The 27,043-nt window shown below is 42.2% G+C and overlaps 2 protein-coding genes across 4 annotated transcripts in view; both read left to right on the top strand.

Annotated features, from left to right (window-relative positions):
- The first annotated feature begins 1,036 nt into the window (after nucleotides 1-1,036).
- LOC137609132 (solute carrier family 22 member 2-like) lies at nucleotides 1,037-19,833 on the top strand. 3 transcript variants are annotated; one of them, XR_011038303.1, is made up of 13 exons: nucleotides 1,037-1,464; nucleotides 2,782-2,829; nucleotides 3,140-3,243; nucleotides 3,553-3,707; nucleotides 13,722-13,890; nucleotides 15,159-15,273; nucleotides 15,365-15,468; nucleotides 15,557-15,771; nucleotides 16,070-16,178; nucleotides 16,267-16,379; nucleotides 17,992-18,087; nucleotides 18,771-18,870; nucleotides 19,254-19,272. XR_011038303.1 is itself a non-coding variant. In XM_068335931.1 (12 exons), the coding sequence occupies exons 1-12, from the start codon at nucleotides 1,111-1,113 to the stop codon at nucleotides 19,282-19,284; spliced, it is 1,539 nt and encodes a 512-aa protein (XP_068192032.1). In that variant the 5' UTR covers nucleotides 1,037-1,110; the 3' UTR covers nucleotides 19,285-19,833. The 3 variants fall into 3 exon arrangements, 2 of the variants coding, with proteins under 2 accessions (XP_068192032.1, XP_068192023.1); XM_068335931.1 differs by lacking the exon at nucleotides 17,992-18,087 and having other exon boundaries at nucleotides 3,140-3,165; nucleotides 19,254-19,833; XM_068335922.1 differs by lacking the exon at nucleotides 17,992-18,087 and having other exon boundaries at nucleotides 19,254-19,833.
- Nucleotides 19,834-22,177: 2,344 nt separating this feature from the next.
- calcrl2 (calcitonin receptor-like 2) overlaps nucleotides 22,178-27,043 on the top strand; it is a 36,404-nt gene continuing 31,538 nt past the window's right edge. Inside the window, exon 1 of the mRNA XM_068331528.1 lies at nucleotides 22,178-22,308. Coding sequence (XP_068187629.1) covers nucleotides 22,259-22,308 — 50 coding nt within the window. The 5' untranslated portion in view covers nucleotides 22,178-22,258. The remainder of the gene's footprint in view (nucleotides 22,309-27,043) is intronic.

Genomic DNA, 27,043 nt, shown 5'->3' with positions numbered 1-27,043 from the left:
AGAGAAGCACCTTCAGCGGCAGACTGCTGTCACACAGCGCCTCCACAGAGAGGCTGAGGTCCTCCTTTGTGCCCCGTGCCATCAGGGGGTACAATGACTCTCTCAGGGGGGGGGGGGGTGGCAAGGTCAGCACGCGGTTGAATGGATTTAATTTAATTTTATACTGTTTATATTTTAATTTTATACTGTTAATATTTTAGTTATACTTTAGTATATAAGTCCTGTTAGTGCTGCATGTGTCTGTTAGTTTAGTGTATGTCTTGTGGTATGTCCTGTGATGTCAGTGTTTCTTTTTCTCTTGGTGTTTATCCAGTATTTATTCGGTACGTAATGCCTGAGCAGTGGATATGTACAATTTCCGCCGGGATTAATAAAGTATCTATCTATCTATCTATCTATCTATCTATCTATCTATCTATCTATCTATCTATCTATCTATCTATCTATCTATCTATCTATCTATCTATCTATCTATCTATCTATCTATCTATCTATCTATCTATCTATCTATCTATCTATCTATCTATCTAAAATGAGAAGCCTAATTTTCAGTCTGGGATAGGCAGTTAAGGCAGGAAGAGAAGGATGCAGCTATGTTGATCCTAATGGAGTGTCAACTCACGCATGCTAAAGACATTTCATTAAGACTTCAGGGGATTGTGTTAAGATGTAGTTAAAGGAATTGTATGTCCCCATTAGAAAATAAAGGTGTCAACCATCTAAGTCAACCATCAGAGGCCAGTTTAGCAAATTCAACAGGAAACTAAACAGCTAAAGAAACCCTTAAAGGTCAGTGACAGGATAGCTTTGGGTGATGTTGGTTATACATTTCAAGTACATGAACAAAATGTGTTTTTGGATCTGCAATAGTTAAACTGGATCTAATCAGATCCAGTTAAATATTGCAGGTTTTTTTTTAAACATTTACTGTTTACATAAATTAAAGCATAACAGCAGTTCAAACTAGATGTGGCTATTTTTAACAGACCTGTTGGACTTTAGCTCCAGATTGACCCATTCGGTGAATGTATCCAACTCTACTAACAGTCCGTTCTCAACTGGACACTGACTTGTCTGGATACCTCAATCACCAAGAACTTGTATCAGAAGATGACAACGTTTGATGACCTTCTTGATGAGGCTGGAAATTTTGGCCACTATCAGAAGCGAATCTTTGCAATGACCTGTCTGATGTCATTGCCCTTTGCAAGTTTGTATGTTGGGATCGTCTTCCAGGGTTATACCCCAGATCACTGGTGTCAGGACTCCACAGTGATGGAGATGAGGCAGGCATGTGGTTGGAGTCTGGAAGACAGTCATAGACTGACCGTACCAATGGTCAACAGTTCTGGGGTGCTGCAGCACAGCAGCTGTGAGCAGTATGACGTTGACTGGAACAACACAATGCTCACCTGTGACACACAGGGACTGAACCTGACTAAGGTTCTGGTTATCAAATGTAAGGTGAGATGTCTGAGTTGGATTGTTTTTTAATGTGTCAATATGAACAAAATGTAATTGTGTTTTCAGTTTAGATTCTTCTTCATATACAGGTATTGGTAATCATTGAAGACTGAACCTTAAGCAAAATTTCTGAGACAAAATTAATAATATGGATTGTTGAAGTTGTTAAAGATTAACGTTGTTAGTTTGTCTAACGGATCACCATTTCAGTCTTTAGTATTATTGTCACTTTAACTTGACTTGAAGAGAAATGCTAAGACCTCATTGTTTGCAGGCAAGGAGAGGGGGTATTGACTTAGTAGCTTACATGTGACGTACAAGGTTGTAGAGTGAATACAAGGTTCTATTCACTCTTCCTCCAGACCCTCTGTCTTTTTAGCAGATGTAAGGTGCTGTGAAAAGATACTTGCCTCTTTCCTTCCATACATCCATTTTCTTGTAGTGGAGACAATCGCAGACCACACTGCTTAGGTGAATTGGTCACACGAAAATGTCTGTAGGTGTGAGTGGAAGCAAGTGGTTGTTTGTCTTTGTATGGCCCTGCAACGAGCTGTTGTCTGATGTGGGGTGTCCTCTTAACCTTAGGAAGCTCGGATTGGCTCCAGCAGGTCTGTGACTTGTAAGGTGGATAAGTGGCTGTAGGCAAAATGAGTGTGGTTGCAAACTCTGCACTGAAAGATGCAATCGAACCAATGACCTTCTTGCTGTCAGGCAGCAGTACTACACACTGGGTCAACATGCTGCTCATAACATTATATTGATCATAAATAATAATATAAATATTATCTAATAATGTAGCCTTGTTATATCGTATTTTTATATATTGATATAAAATATTTTTGTTTAATTGTACAATAATCAAGATGAAAACAAAAATTAGTTATTTTGCTTGGATTTTGCTTACCACCAAGAAATAAGCTGACATGCCAGAGAATTCGGTTTACCTGAATTCTCTGCTTATTCTGTGTGGGGGAGCCCATCCCAACTGACCTTTGTGTGTGTGAGGCAAGATAGAAGGGATATTGCATGACCACACATAGAAAGACAAACACCCAATCTCACTTAGAGTGTTAAAAACAACAGCAGCTTACTCTGGTCTATTGAAATAAAGGTTCTGAAAGGGATCAAGTTGGCTATTAGATTTCATCTCTACCTGTTGTTGTGAACATCTCTTTGAAGTAATGTGTCTTTCACTGTAGCCCTGAAGTTCTATGTGGACATGATGTTAAGGTTACCATTATACGTTTGATGAGATTCCTTGAGCAGTTATTAGGCCATTTAGCATTTGTAATCCCCTGATGTTTTTGTGTCCGTAAGGATGGCTGGGAGTATCAGTATGCTGGCAGGAATTCCTTAGTCACAGAGGTGAGAAATCAGCTTTGATGAGCTGTTTGTTGATTGGTGGAACCTTTATTTAATATTTCTCAATGTCCTTTACCTCTTTTGTTCTAATTAAGTGTGAATATCGTATGTGACATCATTAATAAGCATTTTCTAAATGTTGCCAAAGTAATCATTAATATTTTTTATTTTTATTTTTGTAATTTTTAATTTTATATACTGGTTTGATCCCCAAAGGAAAATTAAGAAAGCATTACAAGCATTACAAATTACTGCATATGTGTAGACAGACATCCTATACAGACAATTCTAATGTTTTTCCTATTGATTTCAGTTTAACCTGGTGTGTTCAGATGCATGGTTAGTGGACATCAATCAGTCCATTCTGAATGTGGGCTTATTTGTTAGCTGCTTGGTTTTTGGTTACCTTGCAGACAGGTAAGTTCTGGAATAACCTTTCAGTGTTCTATTTTGGCCACTTTAATTATGAGTAAATTAAATTCTTTTTTGCCCAGAAAAACCTGAAACTTAAACTATAAAATTGTCAAGTTGGTTTACAGTCCAGCTTGTTCATAATTTGTGCCTCTTCTCATCATACTTTTCAAGTATTCTGTTTTCTATATCAAAGCGTTCCATCACATTTTCAGATAAATTTTAAATAAACGGAGTGAAGAGTTTTAGAATTTAGTAAAGTGACTTGTGACCTACTTCGGTGATTTATGGCATATTTTTTCTTTTTGCCTGCAGCTTTGGAAGGAGGATCGGTATCCTGCTGTCCAACATACTGAATGTGATCGCAGGGTTTGGCCTGGCTCTGACTCCAAACTATGTCGCTATTTTGGTCATCAGGGGTATCTTTGGCTTTGGAGTGAAAGGAGGATGGATGACTGCATATGTTATGCGTAATTATGACCGTTGTTGTTTACTGAAGTTGATCTACCACCTTATTGACTGTAATTAAATAGCTTTCAAGCTATGTGATATCAATATTCTGATGAGATTGTTATGATGCAGTTATAACCAATTGATAAAAACAGTTAAGTTAATAAAATATTTTATTTTAGATAAAGTAATCAAGCACCATTTATTGTCCACAAACACAATGTGTAGTTTTCTGAAATATCTCTTATTGTGTAATGGCTACTTTCACAAACTTAGGTAAGCTAAGTTTTCTTTAGTAAAAGTTTAGAATATAGTTTTATATTGTTCAAAAATAAAACCTAGATACAGAGCTAAATGCTCTGCCAATTAATAGCAGAAAAACAAACTATGCCAGTCAAGAATATTTAAAAAAAAAAAAAGAATCAACTGCTTAACATTGGTTGATTTTAACCCAGATGTCATCCATATATCTGAACCAATAGCTGGGTACTGTCCCTGTGAAACAGTTCAGAACCCTTACTGTCCACCTCTTTCACATATAAGTTGGCTACTATAGGAGATACAGGTGAGCCCATGGCACAACCATGTTTCTGTAGTAATTTTCTGGAAGTACACAAGAAAGAAACTATACAAGAAAAACATACACGGAAATTATAAAAAAACAACAACGTCAAGTCCAATGTAGATATTTAAATGAGAAATTCACCAACCAAAATCCTAATTGGACATTAAAAAACACAAAAAAAAATTAAATTACAAAATCCAGGAGCAGACTTGGGACTAAACAGACCAGCTGACAATAAGAAAGAGGAATCTTACAGCCTAAATAGACGTTGACACACAGGCGGGACAAGGAGAAACTCACAGCTGGAGACAGGTGAAAATATTCAAGCATTCACAATGGAGGGGAAATCAAGCGAGAAAACTACAAGGGGAAGATACAAGAAAGTTTCAATAATAAAGTAGCACACACACAAGGAATCCACATGGAACAGATAGAGCACAAACACATTTAAACATAATCCATCAAACAGGAAGGCACAGGACAGAAGAAAGAAATAAAGAAAGTGAAAAGTACCAAATAATGAACATACAAATCCTTCAAAATAAAGCAGCAAGAAAAACATAGAACCATAATACTTGTTCCATCAACTGATTTTATGACATACTATGTTGTTCTACAGTCACATTTGCACCTGCTCAGGTCTAACCTCAGAAAAACAACAACCAAACTTATTTGGTTATTTTGAGTTTGGTCTTTCTGTCTTTTTTTTCTTCTTCTGTAAAACACACCTGGAAAAAAATTCTGCAAATGTTACATTATTGCTGACCTGGTTGATGAGATTCCCTCTAGTAGGACATTTTTTGACCAGAGAAACAAACAAGAAAGTTCAAATAACGTATCTGCAACACAAAGTGGCAGCATGGTGGCGCAGTCGCCTCACAACAAGGTGGGTCCGGATTCGAGTCCCGCACTGTGCGCAGTTTGCATGCTCTCCCCGTGCCTGCGTGGGTTCTCTCCGGGTTCTCTGGTTTCCTCCCACCGCCGAAAACATGTGCTCCAGCTTAATTGGCCGTTCCAAATTGCCTGTAGGAGTGAGTGAGTGAGTGAGTGAGTGAGTGTGTGTGTGTGTGTGTGTGTGTGTGTGTGTGTGTGTGTGTGTGTGTGTGTGTGTGTGTGTGTGTGTGTGTGTGTGTGTGTGTGTGTGTGTGTGTGTGTGTGTGTGTGTGTGTGTGTGTGTGTGTGTGTGTGTGTGTGTGTGTGTGCCTGGTTGTATGTCTGTGTAGCTCCGTGGTGCCCGGAGTTTGTCCCGCCTCATGCCCTATGACTCCCCGCAACCCATGCAAGCGGATGAAGCGGTCAGAAAATGAATGAATAAATGAATGCACCATTAAACTATTATTTCATTGTATGTAATTTAAACACAGTTTTGAAGGACCTCTTTAGCTCGTAATTCAGAATTATCTCCCAACACCAGAGGGACCTTGAGCAGTGTTTCCTCTGAACTCCGCGTTTGCGCAGAAGGCAAGCTGTGAGTTTTTATTCATCTTTGTATGAAAGTGAATACCGAGAAAACCAGCCACTGTTAGAGGAGTTCTGTGCAGAGCTACCTCAGGTCTCCACGGAGACAAATTCACAACTCGACCGGCCACTGGAGTTAGAGGAACTCCACACTTCCCTGCAGAACATGCAGGGACGACGATCTCCGGGTATCGTTGGTCTGACGGTCGACTTCTATAAAGCCTTCTGGGACATTCTAGCACGTGATATGTTAGAACTGTTTACCGAAAGTAAACAGGCTCTTTGTCACTGTCCTGCCGGAGGGTGGTTGTTGCCCTCCTGCCTAAAAAAGGCAATCTGCAGGACATCAAGAACTGGCGCCCTGTGTCACTGCTCTGCACCAATTACAAGGTTCTGTCCAAGGCTTTGGCTACCAGGCTGAGGGAAGCTATGGAGGAGGTCATCCACTGGGATCAAACCTACTGTGTGCCCGGCAGGTCCATGGTAGACAATGTCTACCTAATTCGAGATGTTTTGGAGGTTTCCAGATCATTGGGTATAAATGCTGGTCTTGTTTCATTAGATCAGGAAAAGGCATTTGACCGTGTTGAGCACAGCTTCCTCTGGAAAACTATGGAGACGTTTGGGTTCAGCACCGAGTTTATTGCCAAGATCCAGCTGTTGTACAGTGACATTGAGAATATACTGAAGTTTGAAGGCAGTTTGTGTGCCCCTTTCAGGGTGCACCGGAGCGTCTGGCAGGGCTGTGCTCTGTCTGGGATGCTCTATACACTCTCTCTGGAACCCCTCCTCTGTAAATTCCGCAAAAGCCTCGACGGTTTGATTTTACCTGGTGTTAGAGAGAGAATTCTTTTATCTGCCTATGCTGATGATGTTGTTGTTCTTATCAAAAACCAAAGGGATGTTGATGTTTTGGTGGGTTTGACAAACTCATTCAATGTTTTCACTGCTGCAAAAGTAATCTGGAGCAAAAGTGAAGCCCTTGCCGTTGGTGAGTGGCATGGCAACCTCCAGGTTCTTCCTCAAAACTTGTGTTGGAAGACTGATGGTCTCAAATATCTCGGTGTGCACCTGAGAAATGAGACAACAACCAGGAAGAACTGGGAGGGCATCATTGAAAAATAGAAGGGAAACTTAAGAAATGTAAATGATTGCTCCCCACAATGTCGTACAGACGTCGAGTTTTAGTGATAAACAACCTGGTGGCCTCACAGCTGTGGCACCGCTTGGCCCAATTCCAGACCAAACTTGTTAACTTTTTCTGGGATGGGCTGCAATGGGTGCCTCAAGGAGTGTTGTTTTTATCAAGAGAGGAGGGGGGACAGGGCCTCATTCACCTGGCTAGTAGAACAGCCACGTTCAGATTACAGTTCATCCAGCGGTATTGTACGGACCAGCATTTCTGACGTGGAGAGAGGTGGCCAGCTGCATATTCAAACGTGTGAGTAACTTGGACCTGGATGCTGCACTGTTTTTAATGGTCTCTAAGTTTCTAAAGTTAAACGGTTTGCCTCCGTTTTATCATGGTGTTTTTAAGTCATGGGCCCTATTTAAAAGCAGCCCAGGAAAAAGCTCTGACTCTCTGTTCTGGTTACTGAAGGAACCACTAGTGCATGGGGCCAGGCTGGATGTCTGCAGTGGAGCCACACCTGGGCTGTCTGCAGCGCTTTGCAGAACCAGGACCATGACCCTCCAGCAGCTGGTGGACAACGCCGGGCCAGCATTGGCGGATGCCCAGGCTGTGATCTCCCTGCTGAACATTCAGTCCACCAGGGTGGCTCAGAGGGTGCTACAACTGTGGAGGCAAAGACTCTCCGAGAAGGAGAGAAGCCTCCTCCTGGACTATAGTACAGGGACTGTGCCAGACAGCAAAGATCCTTTCCCTGAGGTACACATCAGTCCCCTGTTTGGAGAACTGGAGGGTCCTCTCCTCGGAGATGAACGACAAATCAGCCTGCACATGGCCAACAAAAAAAATACTGTACAAACAATGTATAAAAGTAATCAACAAGAAAAACCTGTGTAACAGAGCTCCCACTACCTGGGCCAACAGGATGACAGGAAATGGACCTGACCCACAGTGGAGACTTTTATACAAACCTCCCCTCAAGAAAAAAACTGCCGACCTCCAGTGGAGAATTTTACATGGTGCCATCGGTTCCAATGCTTTCATCTCTGTTTTTAACCCTGCGGTGTCCAGCCACTGTCCCTTCTATCCCTTTTGTGAAACAGTCTTTCATGCTTTCAGTGAGTGTGGGAGACTTGCAGTACTCTTCACTCTTCTAATGAATGATTTTAATTTGTTCATTGAAAATTTTAGTATCAGGAAATTCTTCTACGGTGCTGGATACAATAAATCGAATCAGAGAAAGTGGCAGCTTTCAAATTTTATCTCTGGAGAGGCAAAACTCGCAATTTATGTGACCAGGAAGAGGAGAATTGAAAACAATACTGTTCAAGAAGCAGCTACTGTTTGTATAAAATCACAAAAGACCTGAATAACTTTAGGATCATCTAGTGTTACAAAAATGTCCTATGCACTTTATTTGATGACCACCTCACTTTTGCAAACTTCCTGTTATAATGCATTAATTTTTATATTGTAGTGGACACTTGGAGAGCTGTCTCACACCAGGCAGGCACAAGGGAGGTGTGACGTCACAGGGTTAAGGGGTGTGATAGAGGAAGTGGGTATTTAAAGTAACTGTGTTGGTTGTTGTAGTACACTTATGAATAAATACACTGAACTCGCCCGTAGCCTTGCCTCGTTCCTGCGAACCTCCACATTGGTGACCTCTACGTGATCATGGATGCCAGTCACGATACCCAGACAGGTAGTTCGGCGCAGGTTCCTGCTGCTTCTCCAGCGATATTTGTGGCTACAGTTAAGCTACCGGAGTTTCAGCTGGCGCTGATGGGATCCGGTGATACTTTCTTCCTCTTTATCCATCTGTTCCTCCGCCAGCTTCCACCGCCGGTGCGCACAGCTCTCGCCACATCTCCTCTCACGCGCACAAAGGACTACCGAGGGTTGGCGGAGGAGGCCGACAGGATTCTGCTGGCTTCCCATTGCTCTCACGTGCACACTGTGATGCCGGGACAGCCACAGCCCCCGCCAGAGGATGGGGCTGCGCCAGCCGTGGCCGCGGTGGCGGTGCGCTGGAAAGACATTCAGGAGCTCTGTTTTTATCATCGCCGTTTTGGAGCCAAGGCAAGGTGCTGTATTCTGCCCTGCTCCTTCTGCAACCAAGGAAACGCCAGGGCCGGTGGGAGTTTATTGTGGCTTCTGTCTCGGTACCCATACTGGGTGCGGATTTCTTGTGCGCACACAGACTGCTAGTGGACGTAGCGAATTACCGCTGAATTGCCGCTGTTTCGTTTGCCACCTACCCCTGCATGCTGGGGAGCTCCGCGCCACTCGCCCTCGCCAATATCCTCGCTAGAGGGGACATATATCAGTGGCTCCTTGCTGAGTTCCCGGCCCTGACCATCCCGACTTTCTCTGCTGTGGTCGCGAAGCATGGTGTGGAGCATCACATCACCACAGCTGGTCCGCCGGTTTTCGCCCGGGCGCGGCGTCTTGATATTGCCAAGCTGGCAATCGCAAAGACAGAATTTGCCACAATGGAGCAGCTCAGCATTGTGCGCCGCTCAGACAGTCCATGGGCATCCCCCCTGCATATGGTTCCTAAGCGGGAGGGGAGTTTGCGTCCCTGTGGGGATTTCTGGCTCTCAATAATGCCACCACCCCGGACAGGTACCCCATTCCGCACATCCAGGATTTCTCTGTGCACCTGGCAGGGGCAGTAATCTTTTCGAAGGTGGATTTGATGCGGGGTTACCATCAGGTTAGGGTTAGGGTTCCTAAGACTGCTGTCATCACTCCGTTCGGATTATTCGAGTTTTTGCGAATGCTGTTCGGCCTTAAAGGGGCAGCGCAGACTTTTCAAAGGATGATGGGCTCCGTCCTGCGAGACATGCCTTTTATTTTCGTTTACCTGGATGACATCCTGGTGGCCAGGGCTTTGGTAGACGAGCACCTGTCACATCTTCATTTGCTGTTTGCTCGGTTAAGTGAACATCGACTTATTGTGAACCCGGCCAAGTGTCAGTTTGGCCGGACTTCTATTGACTTCTTGGGACACCATGTCTCGCCCCTGGGAGCCGGCCCCCTGCCTGCCAAGGTTGAGGCCATTTCTGCCTTTCCTCGACCCCGGACTGTTAGGGCCCTGCAGGAGTTCCTCGGCATGGTGAACTTTTACAATCGGTTCATTCCCAGGGCGGCTCACCTCATGCGCCCACTGTACGAGGTGCTGAAGGGTCAAAAGGCCAGCGCACCTGTAGACTGGTCGCCGGAGAGGGTGCAGGCTTTGGACAACACCAAGGCTGCACTTGCCAAGGCTGCCCTGCTGGCACACCCATCAGCTGCTGCTCCTGTGGCCCTGATGACAGATGCCTCAGATTCTGCGGTGGGGGCGGTCTGCGAGCAGTGGGTGAGAGGCGCATGGTGGCCCCTGGCCTTCTTCAGCTGGACGCTGAGGGACAGTGAGCGGCGGTACATTACATTTGACAGGGAGCTGCTGGCTCTTTTCCTGGCTACACGTCACTTCAGGTTCCTGCTGGAGGGCCGCGAGTTCACCACCTTTGTGGACCACAAGCCTCTCACCTTTGCCATGGCCAAGACTACTGAGCCGTGGTCTGCCAGGCAGCAGCGCCATCTCTCTGCCATTTCGGAATTTACAACTGACATTCGCCATGTGGCAGGGAAGGATAACCGGGTTGCTGACTGCCTCTCCAGAGCACAGGTCACCTCTGTGCATTTGGGGGTGGACTACTCTGCCATGGCCGCTGACCAGCTCACAGATGGGGAGATCCAGGCTTTCTGGTCGGCAGAAACTGGACTGCGCTTGGAGGATGCGGCTTTTCAGGGCTGCGGGGCCACGCTTCTCTGTGACGTTTCCCTGGGGCAGCCCCGCCCCTTGGTCCCCTCCAGCTGGCGCCACTAGGTTTTTGACTCTGTGCATGCCCTTTCACACCCGGGCGTTAAAGCTTCGGTAAAGCTGGTTGGGGCAAGATTCGTCTGGCCGGGCCTCCGGAAGGACGTCCGGGGATGGGATGCTGCCTGGGTGCCCTGTCAGCGCGCCAAGGTGCACAAACACACTAAAGCACCTCTGGAGCCGTTTCTCATTCCACAGAAATGATTTGACCATGTCAACGTGGACCTGGTGGGTCCGCTTCCCCCATCTGGGGGTTTTACTCACCTCCTCACCATGGTAGACAGGACCACCAGGTGGCTGGAGGTGGTGCCCCTGTGTTCCACCGCAACAGTGGAAGTTGCCCGGGCATTCATTTTTGCCTGGGTGGCCAGGTTTGGTACACCCTCTGACCTGATGTCCGACCGGGAGCCGCAGTTTACCTCTGAGCTCTGGACGGCAGTAGCGGGGAGCTTGGGCGTGAAGCTCCTTCGCACCATGGCGTACAACCCACAGGCCAATGGGCTGTCCGAGCGTTTTCACCGGTCCCTGAAGGCAGCGCTCCGAGTCGCACTCACAGACGCCAACTGGATTGATCGACGGCCATGGGTCTTGCTCGGCCTGCGTTCCGCTCCAAAGAGGATCTGCGGTCTTCATCAGCGGAGTTAGTCTACGGCCAGCCACTGAGGGTCCCTGGGTAGTTCCTGCCGGAGGGTTCGGCCCCCGGGCCAGCAGTGGTTCCCCGGCCCGTGCCCCCTAATGCTGACCGCGTTTGTGTCCCTGTGCCTGTTCACCACTGTCTCCCCAGATCATACATCCCGAAGGACCTTGCCTTCTGCGGAATATTTTATCATCCGGCATGATGCTCACCATTCTCCACTCCAGCCTCCTTACGATGGGCCCTTCAGGGTGTTTGAGGAAGGGCCAAAGTCCTTCAAAGTAGAAGTGGGGGGACATTCAGAGCGGGTTTCTGTGGACCGCCTTAAGGCTGCGTATCTAATATCAGAGGAACTGGTCACGGTGGCTCAGCCCCCGCGCCGCGGCCGGCCGCCCCTTGTTTCATCGCGTAAAACTTCTGCTCTTGTTTCAGGTCGTGCCTCTAAGACAGCCCGCCGGCCAGAGGAGCTGCCCCCAACCCCTGCACAGCCCCTGCCCGCTGTTAGGCGTAACCGTTGGGGCTGAATTATCAGGCCACCCGTGCGGGGCTGAAACTTTTTCGGTGGTTGGCCTATTCTGGATGTTCGGGGGGGGGGCCTGTGTAGTGGACACTTGGAGAGCTGTCTCACACCAGGCAGGTACAAGGGAGGTGTGACGTCACGGGGCTAAGGGGTGTGATAGAGGAAGTGGGTATTTAAAGGAACTGTGTTGGTTGTTGTACTACACTTGTGAATACACTGAACGCACCCGTACCCATGCCTCGTTCCTGCGAACCTCCACAATATTGTATTTCCTTTTGTTGATTGGTGTTTAGTGTTTTTGAGTGTTTAGTGCTTTTGAAGTTTCATCCAATGAAAAATTGTAAAATGTTCAAAATGTTCTGAATGTGATTGAAGTTTTTTTTGCCAAAAATCTTCTTCTTCTGAAGCACTTTAGTGCTTTCATCTAATGTTAAATTGTAAAATGTTTGAATATGATTAAAGTGTTTCTGCAAAAATCAAAAAATCTGTCTTTTGGCAGAACTTGCAATTTATGTGACCAGGAAGAGGAGAATTGAAAACAATACTGCTCAAGAAGCAGCTACTGTTTTTTGCTGTAACATCAGATGTCGCTTAAAACTAGAATTTGGTTTCTATAAAATGACAAAAGACCTGAATATCTTTAGGAACATCTGGTGTTACAAAAATGTCCTATGCACTTTATTTGATGACCACCTCACTTTTGCAAACTTCCTGTTATAATGTACTAATTTTTATATTGTATTTCCTTTTGTTTATTGGTGTTTAGTGTTTTTGAGTGTTTAGTGTTTTTGAAGTTTCATCTAATGAAAAATTGTAAAATGTTCTAAATGTTCTAAATGTGATTGAAAATCTTCTTCTGAAGCACTTTAGTGCTTCATCTAATGTAACATTGCAAAATATTTGAATGTGATTAAAGTGTTTTTGCAAAAAAAAAAACTTTCTTTCTTTCTTTCTAGTGAAAAATTGTAAAATGTTCTAAATGTTCTAAATGTTAAATGTGATTGAAGTTTTTTCGCAAAAAATCTTCTTCTGAGGCACTTTAGTCCTTCATCTAATGTAAAATTGCAAAATGTTTGAATGTGATTAAAGTATTTTTACAAAAATTAAAAAAAATCTTTCTAGTGTTTGCTTCTTTCTTTTACATTTCTTTGATATGTTTCGTATACAATTTGATATATAAATAACATTATGAAATAACATATTATGTTGAAAAAAGGGTAGTTTTCTAGCATCTTGGAATGGATTGAGACCATTTACATGATTTGTGATGGGAAAAATGTATTTGGATTTCGAACAAATCGGTATTCGAACAACCTTCTGGAACGAATTGTGGTCGGAAATTGAGGTTTGCCTGTATGTGTCATTTCTTCCAGAACAGGACCCTAAGCCAGGCCCCAACTGGACCCCACCGGCCAAAGCAGCACTCTTCCCATAGCCAAAGCAGGACCCTCCCATATAACATGCTACACATCTCATGAAGAACAAAATTTTTGTCCTTTTCATTGAAAGTGGGATAAATCACTGACATTAAAAGTAAACTAATGAAAATTGCTGCTGTAATTTCATTCTTTTAATAAGCAATGTAACTTGCTATGATCCAAGGTTTTGAACAAATGTGATACTGGTGTGTGGCCACAGCGTGAAAATCTGATGTTGCTCACAGTGGTCCTCAATGCACTCGGGAATCTTGTGTGTTTGCCCAGACACTTGAAAAATTAGAGGGAACATTGACCTTGAGTGAGAATAGAAATCAGGGAGATCATAAATGTTGTATGCCCCTTTTGCAGAATTTTCATCCAGTCAGTGATATATTGTTTTACTTTTTCGTGAAATAACTTCTGTTTTCTGTCTTGTTGGTAGTCACAGAGATTGTTGGGATGAAGTACAGACGCACAGTAGGAATACTGTTCCAGATGTTCTTCAGTGTTGGCCTCCTTATCCTACCTCTGCTTGCCTACTTCATAACTGACTGGCGCTGGCTGCAGGCTGCCACAACTGTACCATACATTTTCTTCCTGTCCTACTACTGGTAAATGTATGCTCTTTATTAAATTACCCTCTACATTCTAACCATCCATCCATCATCCATCCATCCATCCATCCATTCATCATCCATCCATCCATCTATTTTCTACCGCTTTATCCGCTGTCGCGGTTCACGGGGAGCTGGGGTCTATCCCAGCTAGCTTACGGCGTGAAGTGGGGAAACTTCAGGCGCGACGCCATCTACGGTCCTTAGTCACAAAGGTGAGAAATCAGCTTTGATGAGTTGTTGTGGGTGGAAACTTTATTTAATATTTCTCAATGTCCTTTCCCTTTTTTGTTCTAATTAAGTGTGAATATTGTTGGTGAAGTCATTAAAAAGCATTTTCTAAATATTGCCAAAGTAATCATTAATAAATTGGAGAGAACTCACGCAGACACGGGGAGAACATACAAACTCTGCACAGAGCACCCTGTTGCTGCTGCTATTTAATATGGGTTGATATTCATATTTAGCACTGTGCAAAAAATTTAGACGAGTGTGATGAAGTGCAAGTAAAGTACACGAGGTGTTGATAGAGGGAGCTCAGGCCCCGTCCACATGATGACGGATTTTTTTGAAAACCAAACTTTTAAAAAAAGCATCGAAAACGATTCACGTCCAAATGACAGCGTTTTCAAAAAAATCTCCGTCCACACATAAACGCACCAGTGCTTTTTCGAAGACGGCTATAAGCATGCCAAACAATGTGGTGTCAGTATTGAGTCAAATTTTATCCAATAGGAATCCACCGTGTTTTGTTGTCACAACACACAGGCTCATAAATATGAGGTCACAGAGGTTTTCGTCGCAGGCAAGATGTCAGCGTTTTTAAAAAGTTGCGGATACACCGTCCACACGACAATGCAGCCTTAGCGTTTTTTAAGAAATCCACCTAGGCCAGCGTTGTTAAATAGTTGCGTTTTCGTTCCGGATATCTGCATTGTCGTGTGGACGGAAGGCGTAAATGCAACAAAATATTTGTGTTTTCAAAAAGTTCCGGGAACATGTGGACGGGGCCTCAGAGGCACATGCATTAGGCCCCGAAAATGCGCATTAACACAGCCGTTTTGAGGCGGAAGTGATTTTATCAATATTCAATCAAAGATATTGAGGACCACGGATCGCTTTGGGGCAAGACATTTCAAATACAGTGTAGTGGGATATCTGGCAGCTGAATGACATGAATTTAAAAGGGTAATATGGGACCTTTAAGTACGGGTCTTGGTGGTCAGATACTGAGGTTTGAGTCTGGACCATTGCTTGTGTCACAGGTTAATTCCGGAGTCTCCGAGGTGGCTCATCTCTCAGAAAAATTATTCAAAAGGTCTGGAGACCATGGAAGCTATGGCGAAGGAGAATAAGAGGAACATCTCCAGAGACTTTGAAGTAAATTAATTTAGCTTTGCATGATCGATATGTCAAGTAATTAATATTATAATCCTGAGTGCCACAAATGTATCATAATTTCTTGTTTCAGACACTGACCGGTGATGAAGAGGAGTCATCCTCCTCTGTCTCAGTGTTTGACCTGTTTAGAACTCCAAATATGAGAAAATACACCTTCATCCTCATGTTCTGCTGGTGAGACTCAAGAAGAAAAAGAAACGTACTGGTTTTGACCCATGAAGACAGTAATTCAACACACAGATGAATATTCTTTTTTCCGTAGGTGGACTAGCTCTGTGGTTTATCAGGGCCTGGTCTTACGAGTGGGAATTTCACAAGGAAACATCTACATTGACTTCCTCCTCGCTGGACTGGTGGAGTTCCCTGCAGCCTTTCTCATCCTCTTCACAATTGAACGCATCGGGCGTCGCCTTCCCTTTGCCGCCGCCAACATCATAGCTGGGTTGTCCTGCTTTGTGACTGCCTTTATCCCTGATGGTATGAAGACCCTCTGATTCCTAGATGATGACCGCATCAAATTTTAGTGTCTAATGTCAGACTCTAATGTTGTTTTGTCAAGACCGAAAATGTAGATTCAAATATTGACAAACCAAAGTCCTTATACGGTGTTAAATAAAGTAATGACTTAAAGAGGGATTTCTTCCAGAGTCAAAAGGAACTGCTGTCGATGCTACTGACTCCATGAATGTAAAAATGTTTTATTTCTGCTTAGGCGTCCCTCTGAGAATTACCCTCATTTCTAGTCTAATTCATTTCTACTGTCTCTGTGCCTCAGAAATGTTCTGGTTTAAGACGGTGACAGCCTGCTTGGGTCGGTTAGGGATCACCATGGCCTTTGAGATGGTGATGTTTATTAACTCCGAGCTCTTCCCAACATGTGTCAGGTGAGGTCAAACTGGTCAAGTCTTCTTTCACATTCCTCACACGCTAGTGTTAAAATTTAAACTAAAATGTATGTTTAACTGGACACAGGAACCTGGGGGTGTCAGTTTGCTCATCCTTGTGTGACATCGGAGGCATTATATGTCCTTTCCTGTTGTACAGACTGGCTGCCGTCTGGATCGAGCTTCCACTCATCGTCTTTGGTGGGTTCCTAATGTGTTAGTAGTGATCGGTGTCATTCCATAAAGCTTTGGAAACATATCACTGAACTCTCAAAGAAAAAGTGACATTCCATTTCTTGCATCAGGTTAAGCAATTTTGAAGAGCTATGTAACATTCATCGTGTTCACTCCCTGTTCATGTCATAACACCAAAAGAAGTCTTGGTTATTTTCACCGACTTCAAGACGACAAGCACATATTTTATTTTTATTTGTACCAATATAGTTTTAAGTATGAGTATTAGTATTAGTATTATTAGTATTATTATTCTGTTTGACAGAGTTGACTTGAAAGAACACTTGCATCTTTAATTTGTCCAATTTTCCTGCTAGAAAGGCAATTAACTCCCAAACTGCTAGCAGGAATGCTCTCTGGTCAGTTCATACTCCAGGGTGGATTTTGAAATGAAATTGGATGAATTCTTAGAGAAAGACCTTGACGCCTAGGAGTGACATGTACTGTAGATTGTATTAATATACCAAATATTCCACCAACTATTAATGCTGTAGTGTCTTGTAGTGCTACCAGAGGGAGCCAATGCTTCTTCATCTGTCCTTTCAGCTTTTCCCTTCAGGGGTTACCACAGCGAATCAGTTGCCTCCATCTAACTCTGTCTTCTGCATCCTCTTCTCTCACACCAAGAACCTTCGTGTCCTCTTTCACTACAACCATAAACCTCCTCTTTGGTCTTCCTCTAGACCTCCTGCCTGGCAGTTCAAAACTCAGCATCTTTAAATGAATATATTCATTATCTCTCCTCTGGTTATTTCCAAACCATCTCAGTCTGGCCTCTCTGACTCCAAAACCTCCATCATGTGCTGTCCCTCTCGTGTACCCATTCCTGATCCCATTCCTGTCTTTCCCTCAGTGACACTGTCTCTCGATCAAACAACATTACTGGTCTCACCACAGTTTTGTACACCTTTCCTTTCATTTTAGCTGAGACTCTTCTATCACACATCACACCTGACACTTTCCTCCACCCGTTCCATCCTGCCTAAACACGCTTCTTCACCTCTTTTCCAGACTCTCCATTGTACTGGACTGTTGACCCTAAGTACTTAAAATCTTCCACCTTCTTGATCTTCCACTTGGGTCCCTCTCATTCACACACATGTAGTCTGTCTTACTGCAGCCAACCTTCATTCATCTCCTTTCCAGGACAAACTTGGAAGCATTGAAGCCACCAATGCTAGTACTTAAATTTATCCTCTTTATTTATAAATTGATCCTGATTTATTTTCAAGCTGCGATGAAATCTCTCCTTCTTGTGGGGAAATTACTTTGTGGTCTCCTATCAGTTGGACATGCTTTGAAAACTCTCGACTGCCATTTCACACTGGATGTTTGAGCTCCTCACCTGACCTTTCAGGGTGAAACCAGCCGCCCTACATAGAAAACTAGTTTTGATCACTATCCCTCTTTCAATCGCTGCCAAAAGTTAATGATCACACAAGGTAGGTGAAGTGAAGGCTTTGCTTCAACATAGATCAGCATTACTTTCCATCTGACCTTGAAGGTGCTGCTTATTGGAAAAACATTCAGAAAAAGATTTTACTGAAACTGAAAACTTAATGTGTTTTTCTTTGTACAGATGCTGGCATAAGATGTAATGAGTAGACAATTTAAGCAAAAACATGGAACAAACTTTGTGAAGTTCTTCAAAGCAAGGTCATTGAAAAGACAACCAGTGAGTGAGAACAATGACAATTGATCATTTGAATATTTCTGGCCTAAATATTCAGCATACACCAACGTGATGTGAAAACAGGAAGCCCTGATTATCAATGAGGAAGAATGGAAAAGTGTTGTTTTAAAGTTTTAAACTTGCTTAAACTTTACATCTTCTTGAAGAACCTTTGTTCACCCGGATCTCTTGGCTCTCGGAGTGAAATGCAGCATCCTGTCATTGTTACATGTGCCATGGGAAGTAATCTGGCTAAACTGCCCTTCTTTGTGACCTCATCAGATGGTGCTTTAAAAGCACCAGCAGTCACATTTTTGTCCTTCATTGCCACTGACTTGGCATTCAGTAAAATTATTATAATCAAAAAAAGTGTCTGTAGTTATATGTAACACTCTCCACCCTGTCAGCGACTGTTTAGACATCCGAATTATCATATAGGCTTGGAATTGTAATGAAAAATAAATTGGAGTCTTGTCACAAAATGTAATTAATTAATTGACTGGATTTTAAATGACAGTCAGTTCTTTACCTCTTTACAAAAAGTCATAATGTTTCTTAATATTTGGAATGGGATGCTTCCCTGCTGCAAAGTGATGTGTGTTGATGATATTCAATAGTTAAGTTTGGAGTGGTGCTGGGATCTCTGTTTTCAATGTGAAGCTAAGGCAATGATATTTTTCTTCCAGGAGTTTTCGCATTCATAGCTGGAGGACTGATCTTGTTGTTACCTGAGACCAAAGGAGTTCCTCTCCCTGACACCATTAATGATGTTGAGTTTCCTGGAAGGTGAGACACGTCCAAACTCATGAAAAGTTGATTAATGCATAACACATTCTCCATAATCAGCGGCAGCATTGATTAGAAGGAACCAGACAGTGGTATACTCAGCTCTCACCTCTCAGTACTTAAACTGATTAATTTTAAAAGAAAACAAGCTCTTACTGTGGAAAAATGGCTTTGGGAGTGCTACATGCTTATATGCATTATACAGTATAACAATATTATATCATGAACATGTAAACAGAAGTTATGTTAATATGAGCAAAACTCTCACTCTTCCTAGAGCTATGTGAGGATGACTTAATGAGAAAATGAATGACTTCTGTTGAAATTGATGCAGGGAGTGTTTTGTCTATTAACTACTAACAGATTTATTTATTTATTTTCAGGAGAAGGGTCCTTGTAGAGGAAACCAAATGAAGAAACCTTTAAAATCGACCACAGCAACTAATAAGGAGAGAACTGCATAACTGTGTTTTTTGCATGGATTTCGAAATTTCTTTTTCTATAAAACCTGGTTTCTCTACTGAATTTGTTATACATTTTATTTTATAGCCTTGAGCAAAAGTACACACAATGCAGAACAGTCCCTTTCAGTGACTAATGCCATTTGAAACTACAAAATTTGTTGAAGGTTGAAACTCTTATTTGCTCTTGATGGTTTTGTAGACCAAGACAACAAATTTGGAGACTAAAATAAAGATGTCAGGTTCCACAATGTGGGCAGATCCCAAGCCACAGTTTGTCCTGCACATCCTGAAGGACAGTATTATGAAACCATCTGGATTGAACTTAGATTTGATAGCATCTTATTTGTTCCAGTCTTCCAGTTCCGGTCAAATCCTTTTGTATATAAATTATCCAGGATGAAATGCAACTTCTTATAGTCAGAATTTAGGTATATAACACTAGTGTTGGCAAACATGCATCAAATTTGGAAACGAAAAAAATGAAAACTTTGAATAAACTCTTGCATGAAAAAACTCACATTTGTTTTGCTTAAATAAATCAGACTCGAGTGAGTTTAAATTGACAACTTTCTGAACACCCAAGCCCAAGTACAGTGCGCCCTTACGCATTCACACATCAAAGCTCGTGACTTCACCTCATTGCGAATTTTTGGTACACAGTCACGTGATACCGTACAGGCATTCAATTGAATGACAGCATCTGGAAGTATGCTCTGTTCCGTGAGTCTCGGACTTACGTGAGACACAACAGTGCTTTAAACAGTCGATAAGAGTGTGGGGAAAGGTAATGCAGATAGAAGGTAATTTAATATCAGTATGGGGAGGGTCATAAACAATTAAATTACCGCAAATAATGAGATAAATAGTTTGTTGCTCTATCACTGAATTCATGGTTCCTGGAATGCATTAACTGTAAAGAGTGAGGGTGCACTGTAAATTGTTTAAAACAAATTGGCTACACTCTCACCTACCACTACTTTGCAGTCACTGATCACCTTCAGGTTACACCGTCTACACAAGATGTAGTCTACCTGTGTGCTCCTACCTCCACTCTTATAGGTCAACCTCTGCTCCTGCCTCTTCTGGAAGAAAGTATTCACTACAGCCGTTTCCATCCTTTTTGCAAAGTCAACCACCATCTGTCCTTCTGCATTCCTGTCCTGGATACCACACCTGCCCATCACCTACTTATCTACTCATGTACACCAACATGTCCATTGAAGTCTGCACCAATGACAACTCTCTCATTTCTAGGCATGTTCTGCATCACTTCATCAAAGTCCAACCAGAATTTCTCCTTCACCACCAGCTCACATCCTACCTGTGGAGCAGACCGACTAACAACATTGAACATCACACCTTCTATTTCTAGCCTCAGACTCATCACTCTATCTGACACTCTTTTTACCTCCAAGACATTCCTAACAAACTCCTCCTTCAAGATAACTCCTACTCCATTTCTCTTCCTATCTACACCATGATAGAACAACTTGAACTCTGCTCCTAAACTTCTAGCCTTGCTACCTTTCCATCTGGTCTCCTGGACACACAGTATGTTTACCTTCCTCCATAATGTCAACCAACTCTCTACCTTTTCCTGTCATAGTTCCAACATTCAACGTCCCTACTCTTAGTCCTATACTGTTGGCGTTCCTCTTCTCTCTCTTCCTACAAACACACTTTCCCCCTCTCCTTCTTCGACTAACAGTAGTCCAATTTCCACCGGCACCCTGTAGGTGAACAGCACTGATGGCGGTCGTTGTTAACCTGGGCCTCGACCGATCCGGTATGGAAGTCATAGATTTGATTTGTGTGTTTGATTCTAAGGAAATATTTTGCCGGATGGGCCTTCATTTGCTCGATAATCGTGAATGATGCCAGGACAGCTCTAGTCTGATATGAAATCATGCAGACATCAACAGACAATAAACAATCTTTTTTTTCATAAATTGATAATCAAGATCTCTATAAACAAAATAACTGTAAGAAATAATTATATTAACAACTCAATTCAGGTGACTGCACTGATGAGGTTCACTTTGAAATATGGCGACTGACAATCAATGCATTCAACATCAGAGAAACACTGATAATTTCCAATAAAAGGATGAACAAGTCAATCTAATAATAATGACAATTAGTGGTTGGGGACCGCTGATCTAGGGGTAACGGGAGACTACTCCCGTTACTGTTTATTATGCCAGCAACTTCTGGCATGCTACACAGTTAGCCTAGTCATTAGTGTAACAGCAGCCGTCCGAGCCTCACCATGGATTGCCAATTCTTAATTTTAAATTTTTTTTAAATTAATTAAAATTAATTAAAATTAAGACACATTTTCACATTTACCGCTAAAATACTGAGAAGAGACCTGTGGTGAGACAGCAGCCAGCCGAGCCTCACCATGGATTGACAATTTTTAATTACAATTCATTTTTAAAAAATAAATTTTTAAAATAAATGTTAAAAAAATTAATAAAAAATAAATAAATAAAAATTCAGAATTGGCAGTCCATGGTGAAGCTTGGCTGGCTGCTGTCTCACCACAGGTCTCTTCTCAGTATTTTAGCTATAAATTTGAAAATTCAGTGATTTGGGGTAAATATAAGCTAAAATTGGTTAGGTTAAAAGGAAAATAACTTGATATATATAACCATTTAATTTATTTCTTCCATTTTCCTTTTTTTTCTTTCATGATAGCAGATGAGGCCGTGCCTCCTCTGCCTCCCCTGAACGCACGTCACTGGTCTTCATCATTCCAAACTAAAACGAGAACATGCTGGTGGTTATTTTATTTTGAAAATCCTTAGGAAGTTGTATGTTTGCTGCTGTGCGGCGCTTCATTGCCCCGGCTGAGTGGTCGAGGTTGGTCAGTGTTGACAGAGGAGCAGCATGAGACCGTTCTCTGCTCGGATCATGAAAGCATGGAGATACTTGGAGGGAAAGACTGTTGGACAACTTGCTCAATGAAAAGGTATGTAGAAAGTGTTTTTCTGTTCAAAACCAGTTTAGCAGATACCTGAGATTCGAGAGCTGTTGCTTTGCTGAGGTTGTGGATTACTACATGAAAAAACATCTATGGACATCCAACAGTTAATATCATAAAGGTACAATTACTAATATTAAAAATCTGAATATTATAGGACAAGTTAAGTGACGTAAATACATATTTAAGTATAAAAATAAGCACTTTAAGGTGTATATAAAGTCACAATTGAGCTTCATAAAGAATCTAAAAGTCCATTAGGAGACTACAGGAATATTATGGGACTGCTCTGCCTCAAACAAGATCATTTTAGATAACAGTAACTGCCACAGATGTAATAAAAAATGCTCACATCTCAAATACGACCAACTTCCTTTTGTGTGGGTTTGTGACACAAGTCACTAGGGATGAATGCAGGTTAAAGGAAGGTCACACCCTGATCTCCTTCCCAACTTCTACAGTGGTACTTCCAAGTACCACATGAAGAAAAATAGAATACAGCTAAGCTGTGTTGCCTCACTAATAGAACAACACAACAGATGGTAGATGAGTCCTTGGTCAACATAGGGGACACTACAGAATGCTGGGTTACATGTGAGTGATGCTGCAGAAAACCTGGCAATACAGCAGCAATTTAATCATTTATTGGTGGCTCAGTGTTGTGATTGTGACCCAGTTAAAGCGTGATTCATTTCTATACCAGTGATTCTGTAAAGCACAAGTCATACTAAGACTCAAAATGATGAACAATCAGAAAGCAGTCTGGTAAACTTCACAAGATTCAATGCAGATTAGAGCTGGATTCCGCTGATAAAGAGCCTTTTCCATCGAACATACAGTCTGCGTCCAAACCACCGATAAAGCATGAACGATTGAATGGTACAGTCAGATAGAAATGCTGTACGTGGGGCTGCAGGCAGAAACAAGTGTTTGGACATTTTGTCTTATTTGCATTTGTCCTGCGTGATTTTCATTTGCCTTTACAAAGCAGCCACCAGCATGCTCTGCAGAGCTGGGGGATTTGTTCTCTTTGGAGAAGTAATTTCATGTCCTCTGTGCTTTATCCAGATAAGGAAGCCAATGTACTTTTTTTTGTTCATATCGCATACTTGTTTGTCTCTGGTGTTATTCTGTTGACATCACTGGCCTCATATTTTTCTTTACTCAATCTATAAGACATCTTTTGTTTTACCTGTAGATATTGCCGTGTTTGTTTGCTTTGTGTGTTTCTACCTAGCATTGTTTCAACTTCAGTGTGTCTTCAGACATACCCTTCGATCCTTCCTCCTAGTTGAACTGAGCTGTAGTCGTCGATCTTCGACCATCTCCTCTCTTGACTTCTAAATGATTCCTGGTGTCTCAGAAAGTTTCTGCCCGTGGGAAACTTTTACCCAACCCCACCAGTGTCCCAGTATGTCTTTTTGACTTTGTATGCTCTTGCCAGGCAGCTATCAGTGTATTAATAGGTGCTTTTGCTGCTACTTTGGTCCCAACCCCCACCTCAGTCTCCAGTCATCACCCCCTTTCATAACACAAATAAACCACCAACAACCCCCTGAAATAACATGCACCTATTTTAAGCTCAGTGGGAGATAACTGCCATGTCAGGCTTGCATGTTGCAAGGTGCAGGGCTGCAGAAGTTACAGTAGGAAAAGCAATGATATTTCATCAGTCCTCAGAGCATTAGTATTCATGGAGACCCCTGTATTAGGACACATTACAATGTTCTTCGATGCTACTTCGTGGGGTTTCAGACCTGGGACAATGAGACAAACAAAACCAATCATTTGTTTCCAGAAAGTGTGTCTTTGTGGCATTCAAAGAGAAGGCGGAGAAAAACTTTGACTACTGTTAAAGGGATTTGAGGGAAGACCTCAGCTAGATTAACCGTGAAATGGAATGATAGAAGAATGAGAATAGATGCTTTTGTGGGGAATGTGGTGTCAAGCTGACCGTATTTGAGACCTGTGTCAGGGTGTGCTGGCTCCCACACCAAGTTATCACTGGGGGGAGTGTGAAGGCTGGCATGGTTGCTGTTGTATTGGTGTGGATCTCTGTCAACATAGCCTGCAGACATTGGCAGTCATCTGTGTGGTGGAAAGATTAAGTCTGGTTGGATGGAGGAGTTATGCGATGTTTGGCTTATAATGTCATGCTTTAACCACTGTGTCACGGGAGTCTTTTTGTGCACCATCAGTGCTGCTTGTGTAGCCCCAGGGACATAAAACACAAATGAAAAATGGAAGGACACAGCATGGCACAGCTCCAAGCTGGAAGAGCTATTTTTGGCTCTGGCTATGGGAAACTAACCAAGTCCATAATCATTTATACATGGACAGCTCTGTTGCTATAAACCCCGGTGCTGCTGGTGTGCTGGCTCTTGAAATTGATTTACAAGATCAGACAGTGTTAAGAGCCTGCTCTCCACAGACAAGTGCTGGACTTTAATGTTAGAGAAGAAGATGCAACTCATTCATAGCAGGAAAACACAGGCACAGAGCTGCAGAATCAAATGAGTGATGCACTAAGCACACAGCTTTTCATGCAGATCAACACATGTCCAGGTGTTTATGTCATTTTTAATGGTAAACTGCACCATAATGTTTGTTGACTGAAGGTGCAATGCATGCCATCTTCTTCAGTCACCCTCTGCCTAAGTACCCTGTCTGACCTGTAATTAAACCTCCTGATGGTCATTGCATAACAGGATCTTATGTGTGTTGGCTGGCTTTTTCTGTTCTCACGGTGCAACGACCTCCAATCTCAGTTTCTTATTCTGAAAATATTGATGATTTACAGTATGTGTGTGTCATTTGAAATGTGTTCCCAGAGAACTGTCTCCCTTTCAAGGCCTTTTAGGTCTGGATGTTATATTGTTAAATATCTGTGTGAATTTTATTTCATGATATAGTGTTGTTGGTATTAAAATGCTGTTGTGATAGGGTTATTATTCAACTGATAGAAAGAGGGAAAATTAATTTAACTTTATTAATTGTCTGTTGATATTTTGTGGAATGACTGAGCAAATAGTAAATAATGAAAATAATTTTAGCCTAGTCATACCTCAGATATGAGTTTACAAACTTGAATCTGTAATACTTTCCTACAACAGAGCTTTGTTAGAGTTATTCCATGTCCCTTTGTTCATCCAACAATGGCTTATTTTTAACCTGGGAGGCTGTTCAAAAGTGAAAAGAAGTAAGGAAGCAGTTCCAGGACGACAGAGGAAGATAATTGCCTCCTCCTCAGCCTTCATCCTTCCCCTGTCTTCGCTCACATTAGACACAGATGGTTGTTGTTTTTTTTTCTTTATTCTCTGTTGGAACAACATGATCACATGCTTGTAGATTCACAAATGCTCCTGGACTGACTATTTAAATATATTTATTCTTCAATAGCTGTTTACTAAGCAGACTTCTACTCCCCCTGGTTGTCCCTGGTGTTTTGTTTTTGGTATTTTATCTTATCTCTGGAAAACACTCCCATTTGCAGCACTGAACTCTGTGACAGTTCCTTTTGTTGTTATTTGTTTTAGTTTATCTTTCATTATCCTTGTCTGTTGTTGTCAAGAGCAGCTGGAGTCTTCTACAGAGCTTTTTATTCTGCTGTTATTTTCTGTTCATTCTGGTTCTTCCTCTTTTTTTCCTTGAACAGTCTCAAAGTAACTTAGCTTATCACAATCCTTCCAGACTGGACAAATAATGTATTTGCATTTATAAAGGCCCACTTTCTGTACCTCGAGCAAAAATAACCTCTTGAGTTGGGAAAAAAATCCTGTTTTACTTCACAGCAGCATCTGTGGTCGCTGGGTGCAAGGGGCAATAAACCTATATTTGGTGGCACAAGAAAAAAACATTTGGATTTCCCATCAGTCCATTAGATGTCCATACAAGAACAGTGAGGCTCTCGCAGTGATGTGCAATAATGTTGAGCACTAGCCTAGAGTTGGATACAGTATCAGAACAGGATTCAGGCTTTAAATACAGTTATAGGCTTTTCAATTGAAAATGTACTACAAAAATGTCCACTTGAGATATTCAGCCTATAAATGTTGTGTGAAGATGTTTAAGTGACATGCTGCTTCCTCACTAAAAGGTCTTGTTTTACTTACTAACATTACGTTCCTTGCTATTTCCACATTCACACTCACATTGAAGATTTTGAATGGAAACTCACCATTCCTTGGATATGAAATCACTAATGGATTTGGAGAGAGAAAGAGAGAGAAAATGGCAACAGTACATCTGTGTAATTAACTTCCAGATGGATAAATATACAGAGGGGTGATATTTATAGAATTTAATGACATGGAAAGGTCTAACATTAACAAAGATACTTTTAATTTATTGGTGTTTTTCTCCCACTTTGTCGTTTGTTGCCAGGAAAATAAATTGGATGTCACACAGAGTCCCAGAGAATCTCAGGACAAGTTGTTGAGCGCAGTTCATATTTATCAGATACATTATTTTGTTAGTATGACCGCAGCTACAGTTACTGGATCTTTATGTACCATCTCCAAAGAACACATTGCACCAAGAAGAAACATTGTGACTGTAAGTTCTGTTTGTTTTAGACCTCTGACTTGTTTAAAAATCCAAATAAGTTTGGTTAAACTCAGGATTTGGTTGCAAAGTACTGCATTTATTTTGATGACATGGTCTTGTCTTATATCATAAGACTTCATAGTAACTGATGACTCAGAAGACGTCCGCGCCATTCCCT

Source organism: Antennarius striatus, chromosome 2 (assembly GCF_040054535.1).
Source record: "Antennarius striatus isolate MH-2024 chromosome 2, ASM4005453v1, whole genome shotgun sequence".
Taxonomy (NCBI): Eukaryota; Metazoa; Chordata; class Actinopteri; order Lophiiformes; family Antennariidae; genus Antennarius; species Antennarius striatus.
The sequence above is the reverse complement of the archived record's forward strand: the minus strand, read 5'-3'. Positions and strand labels throughout refer to the sequence as shown.

Excerpts from the sequence above, each read along its gene's own strand:
- LOC137609132 (XM_068335922.1), top strand. The coding sequence starts at position 1,111 with ATGACAACGTTTGATGACCTTCTTGATGAGGCTGGAAATTTTGGCCAC. Across the intron at positions 1,465-2,781 it reads TTCTGGTTATCAAATGTAAG|GATGGCTGGGAGTATCAGTA; the intron begins GTGAGATGTCTG and ends TGTGTCCGTAAG. Across the intron at positions 3,708-13,721 it reads GATGACTGCATATGTTATGC|TCACAGAGATTGTTGGGATG; the intron begins GTAATTATGACC and ends TCTTGTTGGTAG.